At 40.4% G+C, this 22371-nt stretch overlaps 2 protein-coding genes across 2 annotated transcripts in view; one reads left to right on the top strand and one right to left on the bottom strand.

Annotated features, from left to right (window-relative positions):
* The window catches only part of focad (focadhesin), a 36906-nt gene extending 21171 nt beyond the window's left edge, over positions 1 to 15735 (bottom strand). The window contains exons 1-9 of the mRNA XM_080052268.1: positions 15718 to 15735; positions 11217 to 11288; positions 10646 to 10720; positions 10171 to 10325; positions 8793 to 8891; positions 2880 to 2981; positions 1960 to 2185; positions 965 to 1174; positions 199 to 286 (exon numbers count right to left, since the gene is read on the bottom strand). Coding sequence (XP_079908394.1) covers positions 199 to 286; positions 965 to 1174; positions 1960 to 2185; positions 2880 to 2981; positions 8793 to 8891; positions 10171 to 10325; positions 10646 to 10720; positions 11217 to 11273 — 1012 coding nt within the window. The 5' untranslated portion in view covers positions 11274 to 11288; positions 15718 to 15735. The remainder of the gene's footprint in view (positions 1 to 198; positions 287 to 964; positions 1175 to 1959; positions 2186 to 2879; positions 2982 to 8792; positions 8892 to 10170; positions 10326 to 10645; positions 10721 to 11216; positions 11289 to 15717) is intronic.
* Positions 15736 to 18228: 2493 nt separating this feature from the next.
* mllt3 (MLLT3 super elongation complex subunit) overlaps positions 18229 to 22371 on the top strand; it is a 60277-nt gene continuing 56134 nt past the window's right edge. The window contains exons 1-2 of the mRNA XM_080052507.1: positions 18229 to 18348; positions 19159 to 19339. Coding sequence (XP_079908633.1) covers positions 18337 to 18348; positions 19159 to 19339 — 193 coding nt within the window. The 5' untranslated portion in view covers positions 18229 to 18336. The remainder of the gene's footprint in view (positions 18349 to 19158; positions 19340 to 22371) is intronic.

The raw sequence follows: 22371 nt of genomic DNA, 5'->3' as shown, positions 1-22371 counted from the left end.
TCTGCTTCTTTTTCTGTCCTAGTATACTGTGTGTACTACCATTCACTGTTACAAGACAGATAATCTGACAAAAAAAAAAGAGTAACATTATTACATTTGAGTCATAGTTTGCAGTTACAGGTCCTTCAGAGGAAAACAATTAGACTGTTTCATGGACATTTAAAAGTTCCTTGTTTAGGTTGTTTAAATAACTCTTACCCAGATTGAGCAGGCCGGTCTGCTGAGCTGGAGGGGCTTCTAGCAGGAGCAGGGCCACCCCCATTAACAGCTCATCCAATGGTAGCTCCTGAAAAATAACAAAAAAAGGCCAGACTAAGCACAAGTGATGTGTGTGAGATACTGAAATTGATTAAGGCAACAATGATGAACTTGTCCATAGCCATCCAGTTTATTAAAAAATAAGAATCTTAAAGGGACGGTTCAGTTTTTTTTGGAAGTGGGGTTGTAAGAGGTACTTATATCATATAGTATGTCTGTTATCTTGTAAAGATGGCGATCAGCGCAGTCATTGTAAGGAGTTTGAGGGAGACGGCGCTGTAGCAGAAGTCAGCATTGTACTTTTTCACTGCTGATTTGCGGACAGATATGGTGCACTGCACTGCACCTGCCAGCAACCGCTTATTTTTGCACTTCTTTCTAGCCTAGTTTGGCCATGTATTAGTATGCCAACTCGCGCCTGTGCAGTGCAGTCCGCAAATCAACAGTGAAATAATCCTACATTCAGCGCACAATTGAACAGATATTTAGCATTTTAAAGTTAGCATTTTCATTTATGGAGAAATAACGTTTTTCTTCTGGCCCCCTCTGCAGCAGTACAAGGCTGACTTTGACATCTCTCCCAAACTCCTTAAAATGACAGCGCTGATCACCATCTCCATAAGGTGACAGACTTAACTATGCATAAGTACCTGATACAGCCACACTTCAAAAGTACTGAACTATCCCTTTAAAGTTGCTGTGTCACCTGTTGGCATGCAGGCAGGAGCCTCTGTAGTAAGCCGAGGAGGGGTCTGCAGTCTGCGTTTAGCTTGAGGCAGCGTTGGCAGGCACACAGCAGCTGTAGGAGCAGCTCTACTCTCTCAGTCCTCCAGTGTTCAGAGGAGGCCTGGACCAGACCATGAAGAAGAGCGTCTGCAAACCCACACAGCTCCAGCACCGCCTCCACACTGTCCACCTGTCCACAACAACCAACACCTATGAATGCATTGATCTGATCATGTAGTACAACCCATTTTAGACATACTGGTAAAATATCATTCCAATGTATCTTATTTTAGTGAATAAAAAAAGATGCCGTTGTCCCATTTTTAGTAATAATAATATGTTTATTAATATAGCACCTTTCTAAATAAGATGTCACAAAGTGCTTCGCAACAAATGGAAGAAACTTATATACAACAAAAGAACAAAAAGGTCTTTTGACTACCGGCAGGACGCAGACACTTTGAAAAGTTCATTTGACACTCAGTTTTTGGGGAATAATAATTTTTTTATTCTTTGATTTGTAGCATCTTTCAAGTTATTTTGATAATGGTTGCATGGCTGTAACAAACAAAACTCCTGAGTGCACTGTAATTAGCAAATGTGCGTTTGATTGCCAATGCATTCAACATCTCATTGTAAGAGGAAGAATGTGTTTTTTCTTCTTTCAAAAATGAGACGTGTCGGGAGCGCTCTTAGCTCAGTTGGTAGGGCGTCCCCCCCATGGCCACGGCCAGCAGCGGACCCAGGTTCGATTCCAGCCCGCGGTCGATCTCTGCATGTCACTCCCCTCTCTGCCCCATTTTTTTTTTTAATGACACGTGTCATGTCACGTCACGCTTTAAATCTAAATGCATGACTCGCTGTCGGCAGCGACATCCAATCGCAAGTCATGATGTACAGACACATTGAACATAACAATAAGTCAATGGTTCTCATGGATTATAGCCTAAATGGACTTTAACATCAGTGTGTTACCTGCATGTGTGGCAGCAGCTGACAGAGGCAGTGCAGAAGGCCGTCTGACACTGTGGAGGTCTGTCCCTGGTCCTTGTCTTGTAGGCCTGGTCCAGATCCTGGATGTACGGGCAGCAGCACCCTGAGGAGACTGTGTCGCAGCAGGGCGTGCTGGGCTTGCCTCTGGGGTTCACAGTACAGGTAGCGCAGGAACGGAGCCAGCATGGTGATGTACGCGGGTTCATTTCTGTTGCACATAAACACACACATTGAGTTAAAGAAGGACTCAGCAATTCTGGAGAACGCTTGTTGTCAAAATCTATTTAGTCAAAAACAGTGACAGGATCGGCTACCTGTCCGTACTATGAAATGAATATATATAAAAAATAATCCAGTGTTGATTAACAGTTAAGGGTCTGTGAACGGGCATGTTGCTAGCTACGATGGCCCCCTTTGTTTACATACCCTTTGTTCCCATACCCATTTACAGAGCCTAGTCTGTGTAACAACACTGGATTGTTTTTCAGGTCACACACAGTATGGACAGGTTGCAGATCGTGAGGAGGGGATATTAACTGATTTTGACAAAAAAAAAGCATTCTCCCAAATAGATGACTCCACCTTTAATGAGCAGCTCACACTTTGCAAAAATACAACCCACAGGCACCACAACATATCACTCGCCTTCAAAGGTCAACCCACATTAAAAACGTGTGAAAGTGACACTTTTGAAGGCCTAAGCCTACTATAGAGAAAGTGATCCATACTGTATGTGACATGGTGTCTGTGTGTATTTGTCAGTGCTGCATCGTAGTAGCAGCAGCCGCACACAGTTATTTGGCATGGGGTGCTTTCTCCTCACAGATGGCTTTGAAATTCATGCAGAGAGCGAGGGAGGGCTTGGATGGAGGGTTCAAGGCCTCCACAGCGGCTATGCTAACCTGTCAGCAGCCTGCCCAAGGAAGTCATCAATCTCCAGCAGCAGAGCGGGCCAGCAGTCCACACGGTTCTCCAGGGAGGTGATGTACGGGTGAGGGCTGCTCCTGCAAAGCAAACGGCACACAGCGTTCACATAAACAGATCCAGTCTCGCCATTTTTAGATTGGAGAATTGTACGCATGATGTGATACAGATGAGACTAAATTTGTTTAAAAGAGTTAGGGAATCGCCTACTTTTACCACTCTTGTTTTGTGAATGAAATAACTATAATTTCAATTATCGGGATAATCACTCAAATTTGCACGAGTGACTTCAAAAAGCTGTGTATGTTGGTAACGTAAGAGTCCTGTATTGATTTTCTTATGTATTATGAATTGGGGGCACTGCATCTTTCCAGTCATTTATTAATCCTAAACCTGTCTACCATAGCTGAAGGCTCGACTTGATCAATTGAGTTATTTATTATTTTACAAAAATTTACCAAATATATTTTTTTCACCAAAAGAAAATGTGATGTATTTTTAATCCAATATAAATATTCCATTCGGTACAGTGTGTAATATAGGAGTATTTTGGCATCATCAAGTGGTGAAGGTTCTAGATTGCAACGCTCCCTTGCTAACCCCTCTCGGTGGGAGAATTTAGAGAAGCAATGGTGGCCTTCGATTATATACTAATTTAAACATACTAATAAATGTTGTATTCAATTTCTAACAAGTATGTTCTGAAAAACGCCAATACCTTCAACACACTGCACCTTTAACTGATCTATCCAAATATGGATGGGAAACCTCTTATTCATTATTTGTATAATAGCTTATTATTTTGCCACAAAATAGAAATATAAAACCGAGGATATCTCAATGCCACGTGTCCCTGTCCTCTATATGTCCCGTACTTTGAGCATAAAACGATAGACAGCCTCCTTAATAGATTAACTCCTCAATTTGCAAACCAATTAAGTCCAGACAAAACACTGAGGTCAAATCCAAGGTGAAGTCTCTGTGTATTGTTGAGGATCCGGCCCACAGACAGGACAGAGGTTAACACAACAGTGAGTTTGGGGGGGAGGATGAACACCACCATCAAGTCCACTTAACCAACGTGTCCCATCCATCACCACCTATCTAAGTGTAGGAAGGAAGTTCAGTGACTGAGCATGTGTGTCTGTGTGTGTGTGTGTGTGTGTGTGTGTGTGTGTGTGTGTGTGTGTCTGTGTGTGTGAGTGTGTGTGTGTGACAGCCTTCAGCGTGACCCAGACTACACACACACACACACTCTAATCAGTCTGACCATCTCTGTCTCCCCCCTACTCAGGTTCCCCCAAACCCCCTCCGCTTCAACACAGTCGTCCCCCCCCCCATCCATCAGCCTCTCTCACGCCGTTCCCTGTCCATTCTATCGCCACACAAAGGCACTGGCAGGAAGTCAAGGCAGGATACCTTCTTCCTCCTTTTTAGTTCAACTCCAAGTTCACCGGCCAGACAAATGGGTTCCAGCCAGGTAAGATCTGTCTGCTGTGACACCCGGCTTCCTGGAGCTGTCTGCAGGCTAGCACAACCTCTGAGATGGGGGGGGGGGGGAGGGGACATCCGATAGCTCCACAGCAGGCAAATGTCACTGAAGCACTACCCATTGTCACACATCTCCAACAGCGGACTTTAACTGGTTTTTAAGCAATATTTATCAGACAAAATGTGACAATATGAGAATGGTTCAAAAGTGAAAAGGTGAAACAATGGACTCCTCCGTGTGCTAGCACAAAGTTAATTCCATTACCCTTTGGCAACACATGTCTTTTCTCCTGCTAAAAGATAATTGAATTGAAAACTTAATGTGCCACAAACAAGCACAGGCACTAGGCTGCAGTGGTATACCTGTATCTAGATCTCCCTTGTTTGTGAAATGTTCTAATCTACTCAGATAAGCTTGCTAGTGCAACCCAGATGAATTGTAAACAAAACCAAATCAGAAAGATGTTGGTGGGGTTACACACAAATTATTCAGGGCAGTTACAGCACATGCCACCCTTGTTGCATGTTGCATCACCCTCTTCCCCCATGTTTTCTATCTGGCTTTAATAAAAAAGGCAAAAATGCCCCCAAAAAAACACAAAGATGGTATCATCCACCACTGCCTCAAGTCTTTCCACAATATCAAGTGATGAGGTGAAGATGTATTTAGTTATTTATTCTTTAGTACTTTTTCTTCGTCTCCCAACAGGTGCATTTCCCCAGGACACCCAATATAAAAAGGCATATGGCCATTAAGTTTGTCCATTCTGTGCTACTGTAGACACATGGTGGTGCAACATGTCGGCCTCCATGGAGGGTACCCCGCTATGCAGATATAAAAGTTTTTTTCTAAGGAAACAAAAGAAACAACAACTTTATTTTGAAGCGATTATACACTCATTTAAACATACTTAGCAGGGGTTTTCCTGGGTAGAGAAACTTTTGGCGGCCCCCAAAGTAGTGTTATGCCTCCCCGAAAGGAAAATCACCAGCGCCAAAATGATAAAAATTGAGACTATACTTAATCTAAAACCTCACCAAATGTCTTTCTAGTTCAGCCAAATACAAGTCATCCTTCCTGTAGGGCTGGGCAATTAATTGCATTTCAATTTATATTACTGGTTCCCTTGATCATGAAAACAAAATAATCGTAATAAAACGATAATTGAAACTCCCCTTTCTCAACCCCACACCTTCACAAACTTTTCGTCTTTACTGTTGCAGTCGCGACCCCAAAAAAGTTGTTCCGTGTTCTCACCCCCAAAGGCCCATTCTGAGCCAGGAAAAACCCTGTTTAGGATTATTATATTCCATTTTTATCAAGTCTGTTCTGAAAAATGCCAGAAAATTCTACAAACTGCACCTTAAAAAAATTTAAATAAATGAGCATGCAAGACCATTCCCACATAGACCATGTGGGAAAGCCTGCAGGGGGACAGAGAGGCCAGACTGTGCTGCCACCACTACAGAACAGCCAGACTAGACTCAACTACCACATGAGAAATGAGGGTTGGTGTGGGCGGACGGAGCCCTGAACCTGCTGGCTCAGAGACTCTGCAGCAGATTGCGTGGAGGGGGCAGCGGCCAGCAGACGGTCACAACAATGGGCAAACCAGTGTGTGCATCCTCCATTAATCCCCACAGCATTTACAGTTATCCAGCAGTGCCAGGAGAAAACCCCGGCCGACCAATGGCAGGGCCAGACGGGGCCAGGTTCCAAAACGGCGCCGCCCTGCTGCCTCCAAGCACATTCATCTTCCCAACAGGGGAGGTTCAGGCCCGCCAGACAGCACGCAGACAAGAGCACAGACAGTACAGACAGCCATGAAGAACGGAAGGAGAGATGGAAAAAAGAGACAACGGGAAGAGAGGATGAAGAAGAGAGAGAAAGAGAGAGAGAAATAATCAGGCCTCACAGTTTTATTTTCATGATTATAAATTTTCATATAATATGTACTGCAGTTTTTCTTTAGATCAAAGGCGGAGTAGGCGATTCTGGAGAATCTTGCTTGTTGTCAAAATAAGTGAATATCTCCGCACGGTCCGCTATCTGTGCTGTGGGTTTGCTGAAAAAATAATCTTGTGTAAATACACAGCCTAGGCTCTGTAAACTGGTATGTCAAACAAAGGTTACGTTAACAAAGGGGGGGGGGGGGGCCCAATGTAGCTAACAACATGCCAGTTTACACAGCCTGGGCTGTGCATTAACACTGGATTTTTTTTATACAGCAAACACAGAACTGATAGAGATGTGAAGAAGCAGAAGTTAAGATGGATCAAAAAGAGAACAAAAAAGGAGGAGAGGGTGTCAAGAGGTGGGAAGAGGAACATGGAGAGCAGGAGGGAAACATGAAAGAGAGAAGAAAAGAGAAAAAAAGACAAAGCAGCACAGTCTTTTTTTTTATCACCCGCTGTAACTGATTAAGGAGGCCCTGGGATCCTGGCAGAGGTGCAGATCTAAGACTGGAGGAGGAGGAGGAGGTAGAGGTCGGGCCCCAACAGCATTCACTACATCTGCCCGGGGATATTAAACCAGTTAGCCTGAGCTCAACCAACAAGAACTAGTCCTAGCCTGAATAGTAACTGTATCGACATACGCATGAACAAATCATGAATTTCCTCGTAACAAATGCTTACATTGAAATTGTCTGTTTGCACTCATTGAGAAGATTAAGATATTTTTGATGGTGCGAAATGAGCTGATTGAGGTTAAGATATACCTCTGTTGTGTTACAGTATGTTAAGTTTGACATGAGAGAACGTAAATGCTGAGATTTCATAACTGCTCATAAATTGCTTAAATTGATTGTTGAGCTGGTGTCCTACTCTTTATTTTAGCGGTCCCCTCAGTAAAAAAGCGAGTTAAACAAATAGAAAATAAAAATAATAAAACCTAACAACACAGTTACTCCACTCTTACTATAAAATCTCCTTCTCTGTCAGGTTGTTGCTTCCTCGTCCCCATTTATGATCTATGTAATCCCAATGATAGCTCTAGGTGACACCAGAAAAATATTAACCGGAACACAGAGAGCTTTAATTTGCTGCATGACTTACTGTCAGTCTCTGGAATTCGATTTCACCACTTGAGTCCCACCAACAGGTGTGTATAAACCCTTAGTCTTATGAATCCTATAAACTCTATGTATGCAAGGGGTGAACAGGAGGTGGTGGGGTTCACCTACCGAGTGCATCCCCCGAACATCTGCCGCCAACTCCAACACAAGATCCAAGTTGAACTCAAGTCCCAGTCTCTTTCACCAGTCTTAACAAGCTAGTTTGCTTGTATGAGTACGATTCCAACAGTTCAGGGCGCACTCACACTAGGCAAGTTTGCCTGTTCCGTGCTCCAGTACAATTGCCCCCCCTCCCCACTCCCCCGTGGTCACACTGGTCCCAAAGGCCGCGGCCTAGGCTCCATCATACATACGTTATCACGTCGTAATATGATACATACGTCATCATCAAGCGTACTCGCTGCCGGAATTAGTAGAACAACAATGGAGAACAACAGTAGTCACGGATTGCCCCAAACACCTCCGAATTTTTGTGGGTCTTATCCAGCTGCGACCATGGCTGTGACTACACCGGAACCCACTCGTGAAACTCTTGCCGCCATTGTTTACTATTATTGTGGGGAAGAAGGGTTGCGCATGGACTACGTCATCGAGCTCAGGTTGCGTATCCGTGCGTGTGCGCGTGTCATCTCATTAGCATCTGTGCCGTTCTCTCTGGCACACCTCTCCCAAGTGTGCCGTGGCCAAGGGGGTGTTCCGTGCTGGAATACGGATGGCGTGGTCACACTAGCCAAACGTTCTAGACTTTTGTATGCAAATGAGCTTGGGCACGGAACAGCAGCCCTAGTGTGAGTGCGCCCTTGGTCTGCAAAGCTGGGGTATTACGTTTTGTGCCACAGGTTATATAATGGTGTCAGTCCTGGGGCCACTCTTATTCATTCTTCGATAACATCTATAAAAACGTCTTAAGTGAAATGTAATCTTTATGCTGACGATACTGTACTGTACTGCCTAAGAAAAAAGCATGCTGGTATGCACACTGCAAAATATGACTGGATGTAGTAGGACGTTTGGGTATTTTTTGGTTTTGCAAATTGCATTTGAGATCATGAATTTTGACATCCTAAACCTTTTCATGCCGTACTAAATAACTTGGAAGAACGAGTATTGGAACACTGATGTTAAGGACTTAACTGAGTTAACATCATGACATTAGCTTTGTCAAGGAAAAAGGGTAAATAACCTTGATGATGTCATTACAACAGCATGTGTAATACGATTTGATAGGATAGGATTATACCGAACAATAGTCAAAGACAATGATACAGAAACACACGGGGACACTACACAAGACGATGTATTGTGTATATGACAGAGACTGACCTGATGGAGTAAGGGCAGGTGAAGTGTGTTGCTCTGTCTCTCTGGTCTGCCTGCATCTGCAGCAGCCGTCCAATCACCTTTATGAGCCCCTGGACGTTCCTGTTCACAAGTTCAAAACAGAACAACCACAGCCGATGTCACTCAGAAAACAATGAAAGACGGATAGCATGTTCTTGGTTGGATATTCTTATCGGAAAAGCGATAGTTTGCTTTCTGAGGGTTATGATCTGTGTGCTAAATACAGATTTGGTGAGCGTTAGCCTAGCTTAGCATAAAGATTGGGAAAAAGGTGAGGTGAAAAATAACAATAACATATTACTTTGGAAACAAAACAGTTTCAGTCAACATGAGGAAAATGTTCTACTGTATCTAACAGTGAGGGGAGCCCTTCAAAACTATAAAAAAATAACTGAATCAGGTTGATTGATATACAGTATATACTATATAGTGATTCAAAATTGAATGCGGCCCAGTGAATGTGTTGTCCATCTCAACACCACCCAGCGACAAAAAGGTAATTTTAAAAGGCTGACTCAGCATTTCCTATATTAGAGGAGTCATATCATGTTGAATGGAAAAGGTCACTTTGCAGTAGGGCCTGATCCCCGTGCTCTGATGATCGGGACACACCAGGAATTAATGGATCCAAGTCAGCAGAGGGGGCCAAGGACAGTGTGGCAGTGTCCCATTACTAAAAGCTGAATTACTGTATGCTTCTGCGTAGAGGTGAAGCGTTATTACAGTGCATGCCCCCCACGTAAAGCACAAGTACATAAAGCAAAGAGTGTAATTAGTGGTGGTTGCTCAGTGTGAAATTAGTCAGTATTTGTTTTATTTAACCTTAATCCGGGTTTTTTGTCGATGCATCCTCTTTTATTTTACATTGCCGAAAACTTTTGACTAAGAACACTTACAGAAATACAAAAAAATGTATATAGATATTTTGTTGAATATTTTAGTTTACAAATTCCATTTAAGTGAACTCTTAACGGGTCGTAAATACTTGTTTACAGAGCCTAGGCTGTGTATTAACACCAGATGTTCTAGAGCCTAGGCTGTGTATTAACACCAGATGTTCTAGAGCCTAGGCTGTGTATTAACACCAGATGATCTTTGAGCGCATACACACTACAGACAGGTAGCTGATCGTGAGGAGATATTCACTGATTTTGACAAAGAGTGATTTTGACAACAAGCATTCTACAGAATAGCTGACTCCAACTTTACAGGATAATCCTGTTTAAATACAAATTGGCTTGTTTTCTGATCAGATCGTCTGAACGCTTATTTTTCTTGTCCTATTAAAAAAAAAAGACATGGAGACATTACTTATGTTCCAAGAACTCCACTTATGGACTTATGAGTGTGTTAGGTGTACCTGGCAGAGGGCAGGAGGTTGAGGACACTGTTGAGGACATAGTGCAGGTCTGCGTGGCCTTGTTCCACCAGCAGCACCACGGCATCGCAACAGGCTGAGCGCACCAGAGCACAGTCAGTACAGCACTGCTGCCACAGAGCCTCCAACGCCGGACCCTGGTGCACACACAAACAACTCAAGATTTACAAACCAGATTTAGCTTTAAAGCTATCGTGCGTAACTTTTTTCATATAAATGAATGTCGGTTACATTCAAACCATCACCAAAAGAGTTGGCACAAAGTTGATTAAACCTATTAGCTCCGGAAAATTGTCTCTGTATTTCTCAGTATGGCAGCGTTTTGCAAACTGGTGTCACCCTCTGACACTGGCGCAGGAGCTCGGAACAAAGCGTGCTGTGTTAGGTAGTTCCCAAACAATCACTGGAAATACCTGGTATTTTGGGAGGAAAAGTACCAAATTGATCGGTTACTCACCTGGGTGGAGGACTGTGTGATTTTGTCATTTGGTCCTTTCTCCTTTAGCACTGCAGCAACAAGGTTTCTCACCGTCTGGAGAAGCAGAAAAAGCAGTCGTAAGTGTCATTTATTCATTTAAGTAAAGCACTGGTTTGCTAAACCGTTTAAGTGATGCTCCACCCAAAATAGAAAGCCGTTCTGGTATCAAACACTCACATTCTTCTGCTTGCCTTCTTCTCTCACAAAATCCCTACACGATCACATGCAGACATGTGCTGACAGCGTTGTTGTAATTACTCAGAATTCCTCATGGGAACAGAAGTTACGCACTATAGCTTTAACTAAGACTCGTCACCAGTCGACTCACGACCAGTTCGAAAATGGAACCGAGTTATGGAACCTTCACTAACCTTTGGAATTACTGTAGGACCAGATAGCTATTACACTGAGTTATCTAAACGAGATAGGGATAAGAAAAAGGTCACAGGAATGGAAATGGGAATAAGGAATTAGGAGAAACACGTAATGAGGATGACAGAAATTTCCCTCCCACTTCCACATGTAGTCGTACCATGAGTCGGTAGCTTACCTGGGCCTGTATGACGGGGCTGAGGAAATCAAACTGTATCTTGAAACTCTCCGTCATATTTGCGGGTCATACCTGAGAGCAGAGGGAAACTCCATTAGAAAAAAAGTTAACAAAACCTAATAGTAAGCAGTGTAGTAATTTCTCTCAGTCTTTTGTCAGAGAGAAAGCCTGGTTCCGCCCTGATATTTAACTCAACACTATCACATATCGTAACTAGTCCTTTGAAACACTTAAAAACTTAACAATGCAGCCACCTGTTGCTTCATCACATTAATGGAGCAAACATTCCAGGGAGAAGCACTGCTTGGAGGTGTTCTCCCGCCCCTGACCCCATTGAAAGGCGACCCCTGCCATGTGTTATCAAATGATTGGCCTGGAGCAGTGCAGTGACATCATTTTTTTCGCATTGAATTATTAAAAAGTCAACAGTATACGACAGACCCCTCTCACTAACTCACAGGTTGCTAAGCAGACGCGTGGCCCGGTTCAGGTGGTCTCATTACACCTGACACTATGGTGTATACAGGTGCCGACCACCAGCTGTCCGAGGCCCACACACACCACAGCTGCTGTGTTTCACAAGCAATGATTCGACAGTTACAGGTCCTCCTGAATTGGGCATATGTGGCTATGTATCCATTGTATTGCCTATTCCACCCTTAAATTTAGCTTTTTAAAATCGTTTCTTTATTCAACTGTATACTTTTGATTGATGTTTTATCGTGAAGCACTTTCAGTTGGCTTTGTGTACGAAATGTGCAATAGAAATAAAGTTGCCTTGGTCCTGAAATATCAAAAACTAGTATATTGTATATGTTGTTTGGTCAGATTTTTAAGGAGGTTAACTTATTTTATCTGATGGTTCCTTATTTCAATTACAATTACATTTTGGTGTCGGGGTGTTGTATTTTATGTTTTTGAAGGATTAGTTTGAAATCTTTGACACAACAACTTTCCAAATGTTTCATAAGATTCCTTTTCGGTTCCATACTAAACTGAACTGTTTTAGGCAGCTTTTTACAGCAGTTGGCAGGCTAACAAAGTAGACCATAGTGTAAAATTCTTAAACAAAATTCTTATGTCGACATTCAGTGTTTCTCACCAAAGCACACACAAACAACACATTGGGTGTTTCCTTTAGGCAGAACAAACATGTGAAACCCTTTACAAAGAGGAGTTCCCTGACTGGCCTAATGTTACATTTCTTGAAGCATTATTAACACCAAATAGATTAGCCGAATTCAGTAAAACTGTCCAAATATTGAGTACCTACCTGTGCGTTCTTATAAGATACAAACAAAACAGCAATCCGCTCATCAAAACATTGCTCCATAGTGCCTCTAGTGGTCTGAAATTAGATAGGCCACCTTTAATTGACAAAATATTTTATTTATTAAAATAGTGTAAGGATTTAGCTTTCTCTCTTTTTTATGTGATTTTACAATGAAGATCTATGAATCTACAAATATTATTAGAGTCATATTACGATAGCAACCGCCTTTGAAACCACACGACAATGCTCTCTCTGGACAAAAAAAGGAATATATGTAGTGTTTTGAAATGAGAGAAAGACAAAAAAATATATACTGTATATGTATATCAGAAAAGTAATGGCTATCCATGGATCCTGGATGTTCAAAACTGACCTAACTGGAACCATCAACTTTTTTCTGTCAATCAATATTTGTAAACCGATCTATTGGTTTAACATTACTATACAGGGAATACGAGCCTCTTGTAGCCTAGCCCCCTGCCGCCCCCTCCCAAAACACAGACACCCATCATAACCCATTCTCCCCCACCCCCTCCTCTAGCTGTTATCTAACTGATAAGCCAGCCTGTTGAGCTGTACTGTCCACCACCCTGCAACTGCACGCTCTATACCGGCTCGTCACTCTGCTACACTGCCACATGAACAGGTAAGTCAGCACTGCAACAACTGCTGCTAAAAAAAAACTAATACTCCAAACTGAATTATACACATTGTCAAATGATAATTTGTTGAAGTTTGTGACTGTTAATCATGGAATATCTACATGTTACCACTATATCTAGCATATTTATGCTTTGTAGTCTTTAAAATGAGTTATTTGAAGAGTTTGACAAGAATGTGAGCAACAGAAGTAGTAAATAACATACATAAAAAATAACAACTCGACAGTCATCACTTGATTTGGGGGATACTTGTTATTTAGGAGTAGCAGGTTTTTCCTCTAATTTAAAGACTGTCAATGTTTGTCCACTAAACTGTTCCAGGGGTTTCTACAGCATATTTACCTTACAACTAAACAATATGGGCTGGCCTATTACTGCTAGGTCTGCACTAGCAATAGAAGGGGAGGACAATGCATGAACAGCGTTGAGCCAACAGTGCTTTAGAAATTACCCAGGCTAAGGCTTTACTGTGCGACCCGGCACTGCTGCTATAACTGCACATGCCGGACGGCCATATTGCAGGACCTAGACTCATAGTTTGGTTTAGTCCTGGTTTTGATTAATAAAGAATGATTAGCTTTATTAGATACATCTTAAAAGGACAGGTTGATCATTTTATATTGTTTTTTTGGGCATGAAACAATAAGCTAATTAATCAATCCCAAAGAAAATTGATTGACAGCAATTATAGCCAAAACATCAAACATTCTCTGGTTCTAGCCTCTGAAATGGGAAGATTTGCCTCTTTCCTCTGTTCATTTCTAAATAAATTGATTATGTTGGTTTTGTTGCCTGTTTACTGGTCAAAACAAGCTATTTAATGATGCTGCTTTGGGCTCTGAGAGATTGTAATGGGCATTTTTTTTAAATATTTTCAACATTTTACAAAGTGTTTAATAGCAACGTGGCGACACTAGAGCTGGCTCATTGAAAGAGGAATATACTGTATTGTACACGTCAGAGAAACCAATGTAAACAACACAAGAAGAGGCCTGCATCTTTGTCAATGATTCAATGAGAACTAGACTCACAGATGGCCACGCTAGAGGGCGGAGGGATTAAAGAAAGACATGTCTCCTACAAACAAAGTTCAAAATAAAAGCACACAAACACAGTCACACAATACCATCACAACAACAAATAATATACTTCTGAAAGCCTCTTTCCATTTCCTAACAAAAAATTAATCTTGATCGATGTCAGTAATGGAGACGGTATTTCAGAGGAATGTTGTTACAGTTGAATTTTTGTAAATGTACACATTTTGCGTTCCAAAAATTAAAGCTTCTCTCTTGAGTTTTTGACCACTAGTAGCGCTGTGGAGCACGTCTGACAGCTTTGATTGACAGCCGTTCTCAATGTGCCCGAGTTGTGGCATGAGGAGATATGCTAAATAATTGACATTTTCATTTGTAAGTCGCCTTCATCATTCCGAGGCCGACCTGCCGCTGCAAACAAATGTTTTTAAAGATATTTGCATTTTGTTCGGTAAGTTGCTAGAGTCGTGATAGCTATGTGCCCTGTACCGTAGTGTGGGAAAGAAAGCCACGTATGTTAGAGTTCACTGGCTGACCAGACACCAGCCGTAGATATACGAGTTGCATACGACTTATCTGCTCTCAGTCAGCATGTTTGCACTGCGGTCTGATCTTTGGACAAACTGATATTGGCTCCAGCACGTTGCAGAACATGAGAGGACCCTTCAACTGTAACTATGTGGTAGAGCCTTTGACAGAACTCACACACGTTTCTTTATCAAATGCAGTAGTTTTGCTATTAGTGAATGATGTTACATTGTGGATCAATATAACATATTCAACTAATATATAATGTGCTATTAGAAATCCAGCAATAGGCCTAATTCCAATAAATGCCGGCCTATGTGAAGCAGGAGTTCATAGTAATGGCTGAGTCATGATGATGTTATGATACCTTATTCTCAGCAAGTGAAACATAGCCTAGTCATTGCAGCTCTTAACAAGTGCATTGGGCAGGTCAGTGTAACCAACAGTGATAGTGTATTTTATGCAGCAAGTTGTTGTTGTTGTTTTAAGTTCTAACCATGCCTTTTAAGTTATATTAGTGCCGAATGAAAGAATGCATCCTGCTCTGTCAGACAATTATTTCAATAGCAGCGTGTGCAAAACAATGCTTTGCTAATAAGCAATTGAAAATAAAGTTGACTGATCCTTCAAAGGGGTTCAGCTATAGCGCGTTCCTCCAAGCTAGTTGTGGTGCTGATGCTGGTAAGATTAGATACCAAACCAGTCACCGAAATACTTTAATACAAATCTTTGCTGTTCGAAAGAAAAAAGAGAAAACTCAACACGAGCTACATAGCAAGAATAATAACATTGTATGCAACAGACAGGCTAGCAAATGAAGTTAGCTGAACCGCTAATAACACATCTACTCTGGCGTTATCAACATAAAAGCGAAGGCTAATCAACAGGAAGCGGATTCATATTGATACCGTTGGCCTGTATTTCCATATACACTGGGCTGAGTAACATATTAAAGTGTTATTTATAAGTTAAAACAATTTAAAAAGTTGCCAAAACTTTACCTCATTCATTGGTCTCCTGCAAACGCGTATGTAAGTATGGCGGCCAGCGAGGACCAAAAGTGATAGAGACCAACCTGTACAACGCGCGACAGTCTCACTGACAACCAAGAGTAAATGCAAACTTGATGAGGAAGTTTGAAAATCACATTTACAGTACAGATATATCAGAGCATTAACCTCCAGTTGGTTTAAATAATGTTGTAATATAATAGACTGTTACTCTTAATTAGACTGAGACAAGGAGACAGTATGGAAGTCCATCACTGCCCACTATTTTTCATCTTTATTTTACAGGGTTAATCCTACTGAGATTGAGAGACATGAGTGCACTAGAAGTCAGATGAGAAAAGTTTTAACTTTATTAAAATGTTGGCAGATATTATCGATTTTGAAACTTAAATTAGAAACAATGTTTTATATGTAATTTTTATTTGAACAAATTAGGAACTGACCATTTGCATGTACAAATGGCAGGTTTAATACAACTCAGATTAATTTGGATTAAATTTGTTTAATATTTCAATGACAGATGTCCTCTACTCTATTTTATTTTATATTTTAGTTGATGTTATTCAGCCATATACATTATACTCTATTTCTACATTTTACATGTATTTACACAATTGTTGTCTCATTGCACAATTTGTTTATTTTATTTAGGTCTTAGATTCTCTTTTCAACTTGTAGGCCTATGTTTATAATTTCATAATGTCTTTATTAAAATGCATTGTTGGAGGATCCATTGCCAATGACTTCTGTTATTATTTTGCACAAGACTAATAAAAAACGGAAAACTTCCATACAATGTCAACTTTTTAGATGACAGATTGTGAGAGATTTTTTTTTCTCTCTTCAAAACATTGTGACCATATAATTTTGATAATTTTGCTGTTGTAGGCTAAACCCAAGCATGCAGAGGTAGAGGTCCATTAGTGTTTACTATAAATTAACACAAACAAGAAAGCTATACAATATAGGCTAGGCCTACTATATACAATTGTGAGACCATTGAACAAAAGAAAAAACTGAGTGAATCGAATGATTTGTATAATCAACTGTTTCCAATGGTGCCCATAAAAATGCAGTCTTTGCTTCACAAGAGCTTGTAAAAGTCATTAGATTAGTTAGTTGAATGTCAGGCGTTGTAGATTTATTGTTAAAATGAATCATAGCCTACATTAATTTTGGAGTTTGACTGCTTTAACCGGATTTGAACATCTCATAAAAACTGTTGGACCATGCTTGATTTGCCGGTTTTCCCCTGGGACATGAAGGCAACAAAGTTACTGGATAGTTGCGACCACCTGATTGGAGGTCTGTACAAGTGCTGTTCTTTTATTGGTTCTTTCCGTCTCGTGCTCTGTCTGCAGTCCCAGCGGGTACACCAGGCTGCGCGTGCGCTCTATCGCTCAACGTCGTAAATCTTGCTGAATTGGGGCGGATGATCAACAGAAATAAGATAATATTACGTTCAAAATAAAATAAGGAAAATAACAGATGAAGGAAAAGAACAGTGTTTTTGAGTAATGTGACTGTCAGGTATTTTTTTTTAAGTTTTAATGAGCAAAGACTGATTTATTGATTGTTTTTTGTGCACACACACATTACAGATGTTTTAAATTTTTAAATTGACTGCACTGACAGGCAGTGTGAACTTCTACCAATGATAATTAAATATTGAGAACCACAGACATTCAAAAAGACCTCCAAAAATGCAATAGCATGAAAACTCCCTTCCTTTTTGTCCAATAAATAAATGAATAACAACCAGACCAGATTTTTTTTAAATATATGTTTATGTTGGTAAATAAAATTCCTGGGCAAAATTGAATAATTAAACACATTAATACCCAATAAGACACATCTAATAGCCATAGTTGAATATTCTCTTTAAAGGTGCAGTGTGTAATATGACATCATCAAGTAAGTTCTAGAAAGTTCTAGAATGCAACGCTCCCTGGGTAACCCCACCCCTTTCGAATAATAACAGAAGCTACAGTGGCCTTCAAAGACAAGAACAATTCTAAATTTTAAACAATGCACCTGATGACATTTCAACTATGACACTTCCAAAATGGCGGCGACTAGGCCTTGGTCCATGGTATGGAGAAATATGGAGATATATGAGACCCTTTCTAAGAGAAAAAATAATAATTATTAAAAAAAAATCAGTTATTATGCACTAAATTAAACGTACTTATGGATATTATAATTATTTTCTACAAAATCTGCTAGGAAATAAAACCCAAAATTCTACACTGCAGGTTTAAGTTATTTAATTTAATTTTAAAAGAAGCACATACCATGTCAACGCCATATTAATGAATACTGATACTGAATGAAAATGGTCAAAGCATTGCTGTTATCATGCAATTGCTGCATAGGTGTCAACCGGGGTAGTGGGGTTGCACTTACTGCAGGGGTTTTATTTTGAAAGTCCGCAGCGGAACTCCCCTGGAAGATTACTGGGAATTGACTGCCGGCGAGCCTTTGAAAGTCTTCACAGTCAGACTTCAGTCCAGGAGATACCATGTCCGCCGTCATAAGCAAACTGTACTCACCTCTACTCTCATTTAAAACTCATTCTCCATGAAATAACAGTAACGTGGGGCCTAAAGGATGGCCAACTCGGTGAGTAACCATTCGGTGGATTTACTCGCCTGTGCGTTTTGCAGGAGAACATTTTACCTTTTTGCCCAGGAGGAACCGGTGGTTTTTACTCCGTCCGCAACGAGGATTTTTTTTCTCCCAACCGCACAGCTAGCAAGAGCCTATACGTGCCGCTATCTCTTGAATGAACAGTGCAGGGCAAAATTCATCTAAAAAACCTGGCATTATTAATAAGTGTCTACTCAGCGCCAGAAGAAAAAAAACACTTCGTATATAAATTAAGACTATTTGAGAATTAATACAGCCCATTAATTAATTCGGCGTTACGGTTTTACCCACAATGTCTCAAGTAACATGTTAAAGGGGTGAAATGTTAACTTTCTTGAGGGGTTTCTTGAATTTTTTTAAAATTCCGTTATCTTTTCGGAGCCATAACGGTTCCCTATGGCAGTAAACAGTGCATTTCAGTCGTTTAAAGTTTGTGGAAGTGTTTTGCTTTGTGTTAAACGTTATATGTTCTTGGTTTACATGTAGAATTTTAATTGTATACAAGTCAGTCACGAGTCAGGTTGTCGCAGGTGTGCTGATTTCCAAGTTTCATTAAACGAGAGGATTTGTGAATAGAGTTCCATATGACGTTCTCTCTAAGAAAAATATGATTAAAATCACCACATCATATTTCATTGTCGACGTTTGAGAATCGGCTGGAAATAATTTGCCACTCTGTCAAACACGTGTATCTATCTTTTTTTCTTTTCTTTTTTCTTTTAATTTAAAATGAAAATACCTTGAATAAGATTAATAACCCAACGTCTTTTTCCCCCCTCCCAGGGTGCTGTTCAGGTGAAACTAGAACTTGGTCATCGTGCCCAGGTCCGAAAGAAACCCACAGTGGAAGGTTTCACCCACGACTGGATGGTGTTTGTCCGTGGACCAGAGCACAGCAACATTCAGCACTTTGTGGAGAAAGTCGTTTTTCACCTGCACGAAAGCTTCCCCAAACCAAAAAGAGGTGAGAGACCAGGGAATAATAATTCCTTCTTTTTTTCTTGGGTTATTTTATCTGATGTTTTTCTTTGGCACTACTTCTTCAAAGCGCCTGGGTTTCCTGTGTTATGAAAGGGGGAGACCTTCAAACAAATGAGCGAGTGGGGTTGACCCACGGTGCTCCTGTGTGTCCCCGTAGCTGACTCAATTTCCGTGTGTTTTTTGAGCATATCTCCACGGTTGAAATAAATTGCTGGAATGTGTGTTGTGGTAGAGAAAAGACTGTAGGTTTTTTGCCTGTGTAAGCGGAAACTGTGCATTTTTATGTCCTGTTTGCAAAGTGTTATCGCTATATGGTGGCGAATGAAACAAGCGATGTGTCCCTTTCTCTGCAAATTTTCAGGCGCTAGAATGGAAAGGTTGGAAATAATGTTTAATGAGGCAAAATGCATTTCATGGTGTGCTGATGTCTGTGTGGAGTGTTTTTCAATTTTATTAAATGTCACGTGCAGATGTGTTGGTCTGAAACCCTGCCAACCAGAATGAATCATACATTATGTCGCTTTCTGGAAATTAAAGGTAGAGTCAGCAATTCTGGAGAATGCTTGTTATCGAAATCACTCAATCTTCTCACGATCTGCACAAATCTGTGTGTGCGCTGAAAAAAAATCCAGTGTTAATACACAGCCTTTAGGCTCTGTAAACAGGTATGTAAACAAAGGATATGATAACAAAGGAGGCTCACTGTAGCTAGCAACAAACCTGTTTACAGAGCGTAGGCTGTGTAGTAATACAGCTTAGGCTCTTTCTAAGCGAACTATGATGAGATATTCACTGATTTTGACAACAGGCATTCTCCAGAATCACTGACTACACCTTTAAGGGTGCAGAGGTAATGGACCTGTACTACCTATACTGTCTTGGTTGTCAGAGCCAAAGTCTTCAGAGACAAAAAACGTAGAAAAATTCTATTCATCGTGAAACAGAGCTGTGTGGTTTGGTTTCTGCCCCCCAACATGTTCACTGCATACAGTGTTCTATGCTATGAGCTGCTATGTGTGAGCAACATCCATCTGCTAGGTGCAATGCATTTTTAAACTCTGCAAGATGATTTTTATCGCATAATCGTTTCGTCTATGGAATGTGATGAAAGGTGACGTTTAATTTTACCAACAGTCCAAACCCATGCGGTGTTCACAATCATAAGACAAAGAAAAGCATACCATCCCCTCATTTGAGAAGCTAATTACGAACGATTATCGATTATCAAAATAGCAGCAGATAACATTTATTTTCATTGACTCTTTGTAGAAGCTCCCTCAGGGGTCTGATGATGAAATCGTGTTTGCGGTCTTGGGTCAGGTTGCTCGATGAAGCCATAGTGAATCCCACCTCTACAGTGTCAATTGAAAGAAAGAAAAATACACATACACAGTAGGGGTGGGAATCTCTTGGCACCTCACGATTCGATTCGATTCCGATTCAGAGGTCAACGATTCGATTCAAAATCGATTTTCAATGCAAAACATTTTTTATGTACATAACCATGTGTGAATTTCAAAAATATATTTATATGCACATCTGAGTTTGCTACTCGGAGTTTGCTAATCACTTCCTACTTTTGTGATGATCATTAAAGACAATCAACAGATGAATTGCCTTCTCTAATATTGTATTAAGAGAAAAGCTTTTCTTGTCACAAATATGACTTTCTATGAACAGTGCAATAATCAATGCAGCTTTCAACACAATATGGAAGTATGTAAAAACTAAACCGATTCAGTTTTATTTTATTTCTAATCTCGTAAATCATGTTTCTATAGGATTTCTATTCTATTATCTATTATTTTCTATGTCATTTCAACACATTGTACAAACAGTATGGCTTGGAATTCAGCTCTCATACAAAAACGTAAACAGAGATAAAGCCGGTGCAGGTCATGGGTTTGCTGCTCTTAGCCTTTTTGAAGCCACTTTGGAAACAACTCGCACATGTGTGGTGTGCATGTGCAATGGCGCAGGAAGTATTAGTATTTAAAAAAAAAAAAAAAAAAAAAAATTATAAAAAAAAAAAAATTATATAAAAAAAAAAATCGATTATTAACTTTTATGAATCGATTCAGAATCGTCCGAGAGAGAATCGATATTAATCGGAAAATCGATTTTTTTTCCCACCCCTAATACACAGCCTGTATGTCCAAGGAGAGACGCGTCAGCTAAATGAATTTGTCACTGGTCACCTACAATGTGGCGTGGATCAGTGCGTCCTGTGTAATCTCGTGCCGGATTCTGATTGGCTGGTTTGCGGACATGGGTGGTAACAGCAGCAGCAGCAGCAGCAGCCACGTTGTTTAAATTCAAATGGGTCCCACATTTCTGACATTAGGCGCAGTGCTTATTCTATGTTGAAACCGATTTAAAGGTTGGGAGAATTAACACTATACGGAAAGGGTTGCGGATCATTAGGAGATATTCACTGATTTTCTTAATAAGTGTTTTTGACAGCAAGCGTACTCCAGAATCGCAGACTGCGTTAAAGAGAACTGTTTATATATTCGGTAGCAAACTTGAACATGTTAATGTTAGTTGTTCACCAGATCTTTTTTTATGCTTATAATAAGGCTTGGCTGTGCAGGAGATAAGTTATGTGAATGTAGATTCTTTATTTTAGCATGATGATGTTAAAACTTTGACTTTAATTACATTTATTTTGTCAGCTGGTCTCACAAAACTGTTTAGCTTAGTTAAAAGCAAACATGTTAATGTTTATCGAAGTTGGTGAACTTTTTTTGCAGTACGCAATGATTATTAATACAGCCAACAACAAAAAAATGGCTTCTGGTCAACACTGGAAACCTGGACTCCTAGATAATATATACTATGATCATTATACTTTAATATAAATGATAAAAACAATTCATTTGCTTCTTTGCTAGATGCATGAATTACAAAGCTGTCCTTTTCTAAAGAGAACCAGCAATGCATTTCAATCAGTATTGTGAGCAAAAGGTCTAGTTCCTTTTTTGGGGTGGATCCAGGAACCCGGAACATTTCAGG

Source organism: Ammodytes marinus (genome assembly GCF_949987685.1).
Source record: "Ammodytes marinus genome assembly, chromosome: 23".
Lineage (NCBI taxonomy): Eukaryota > Metazoa > Chordata > Actinopteri > Uranoscopiformes > Ammodytidae > Ammodytes > Ammodytes marinus.
The sequence above is the reverse complement of the archived record's forward strand: the minus strand, read 5'-3'. Positions and strand labels throughout refer to the sequence as shown.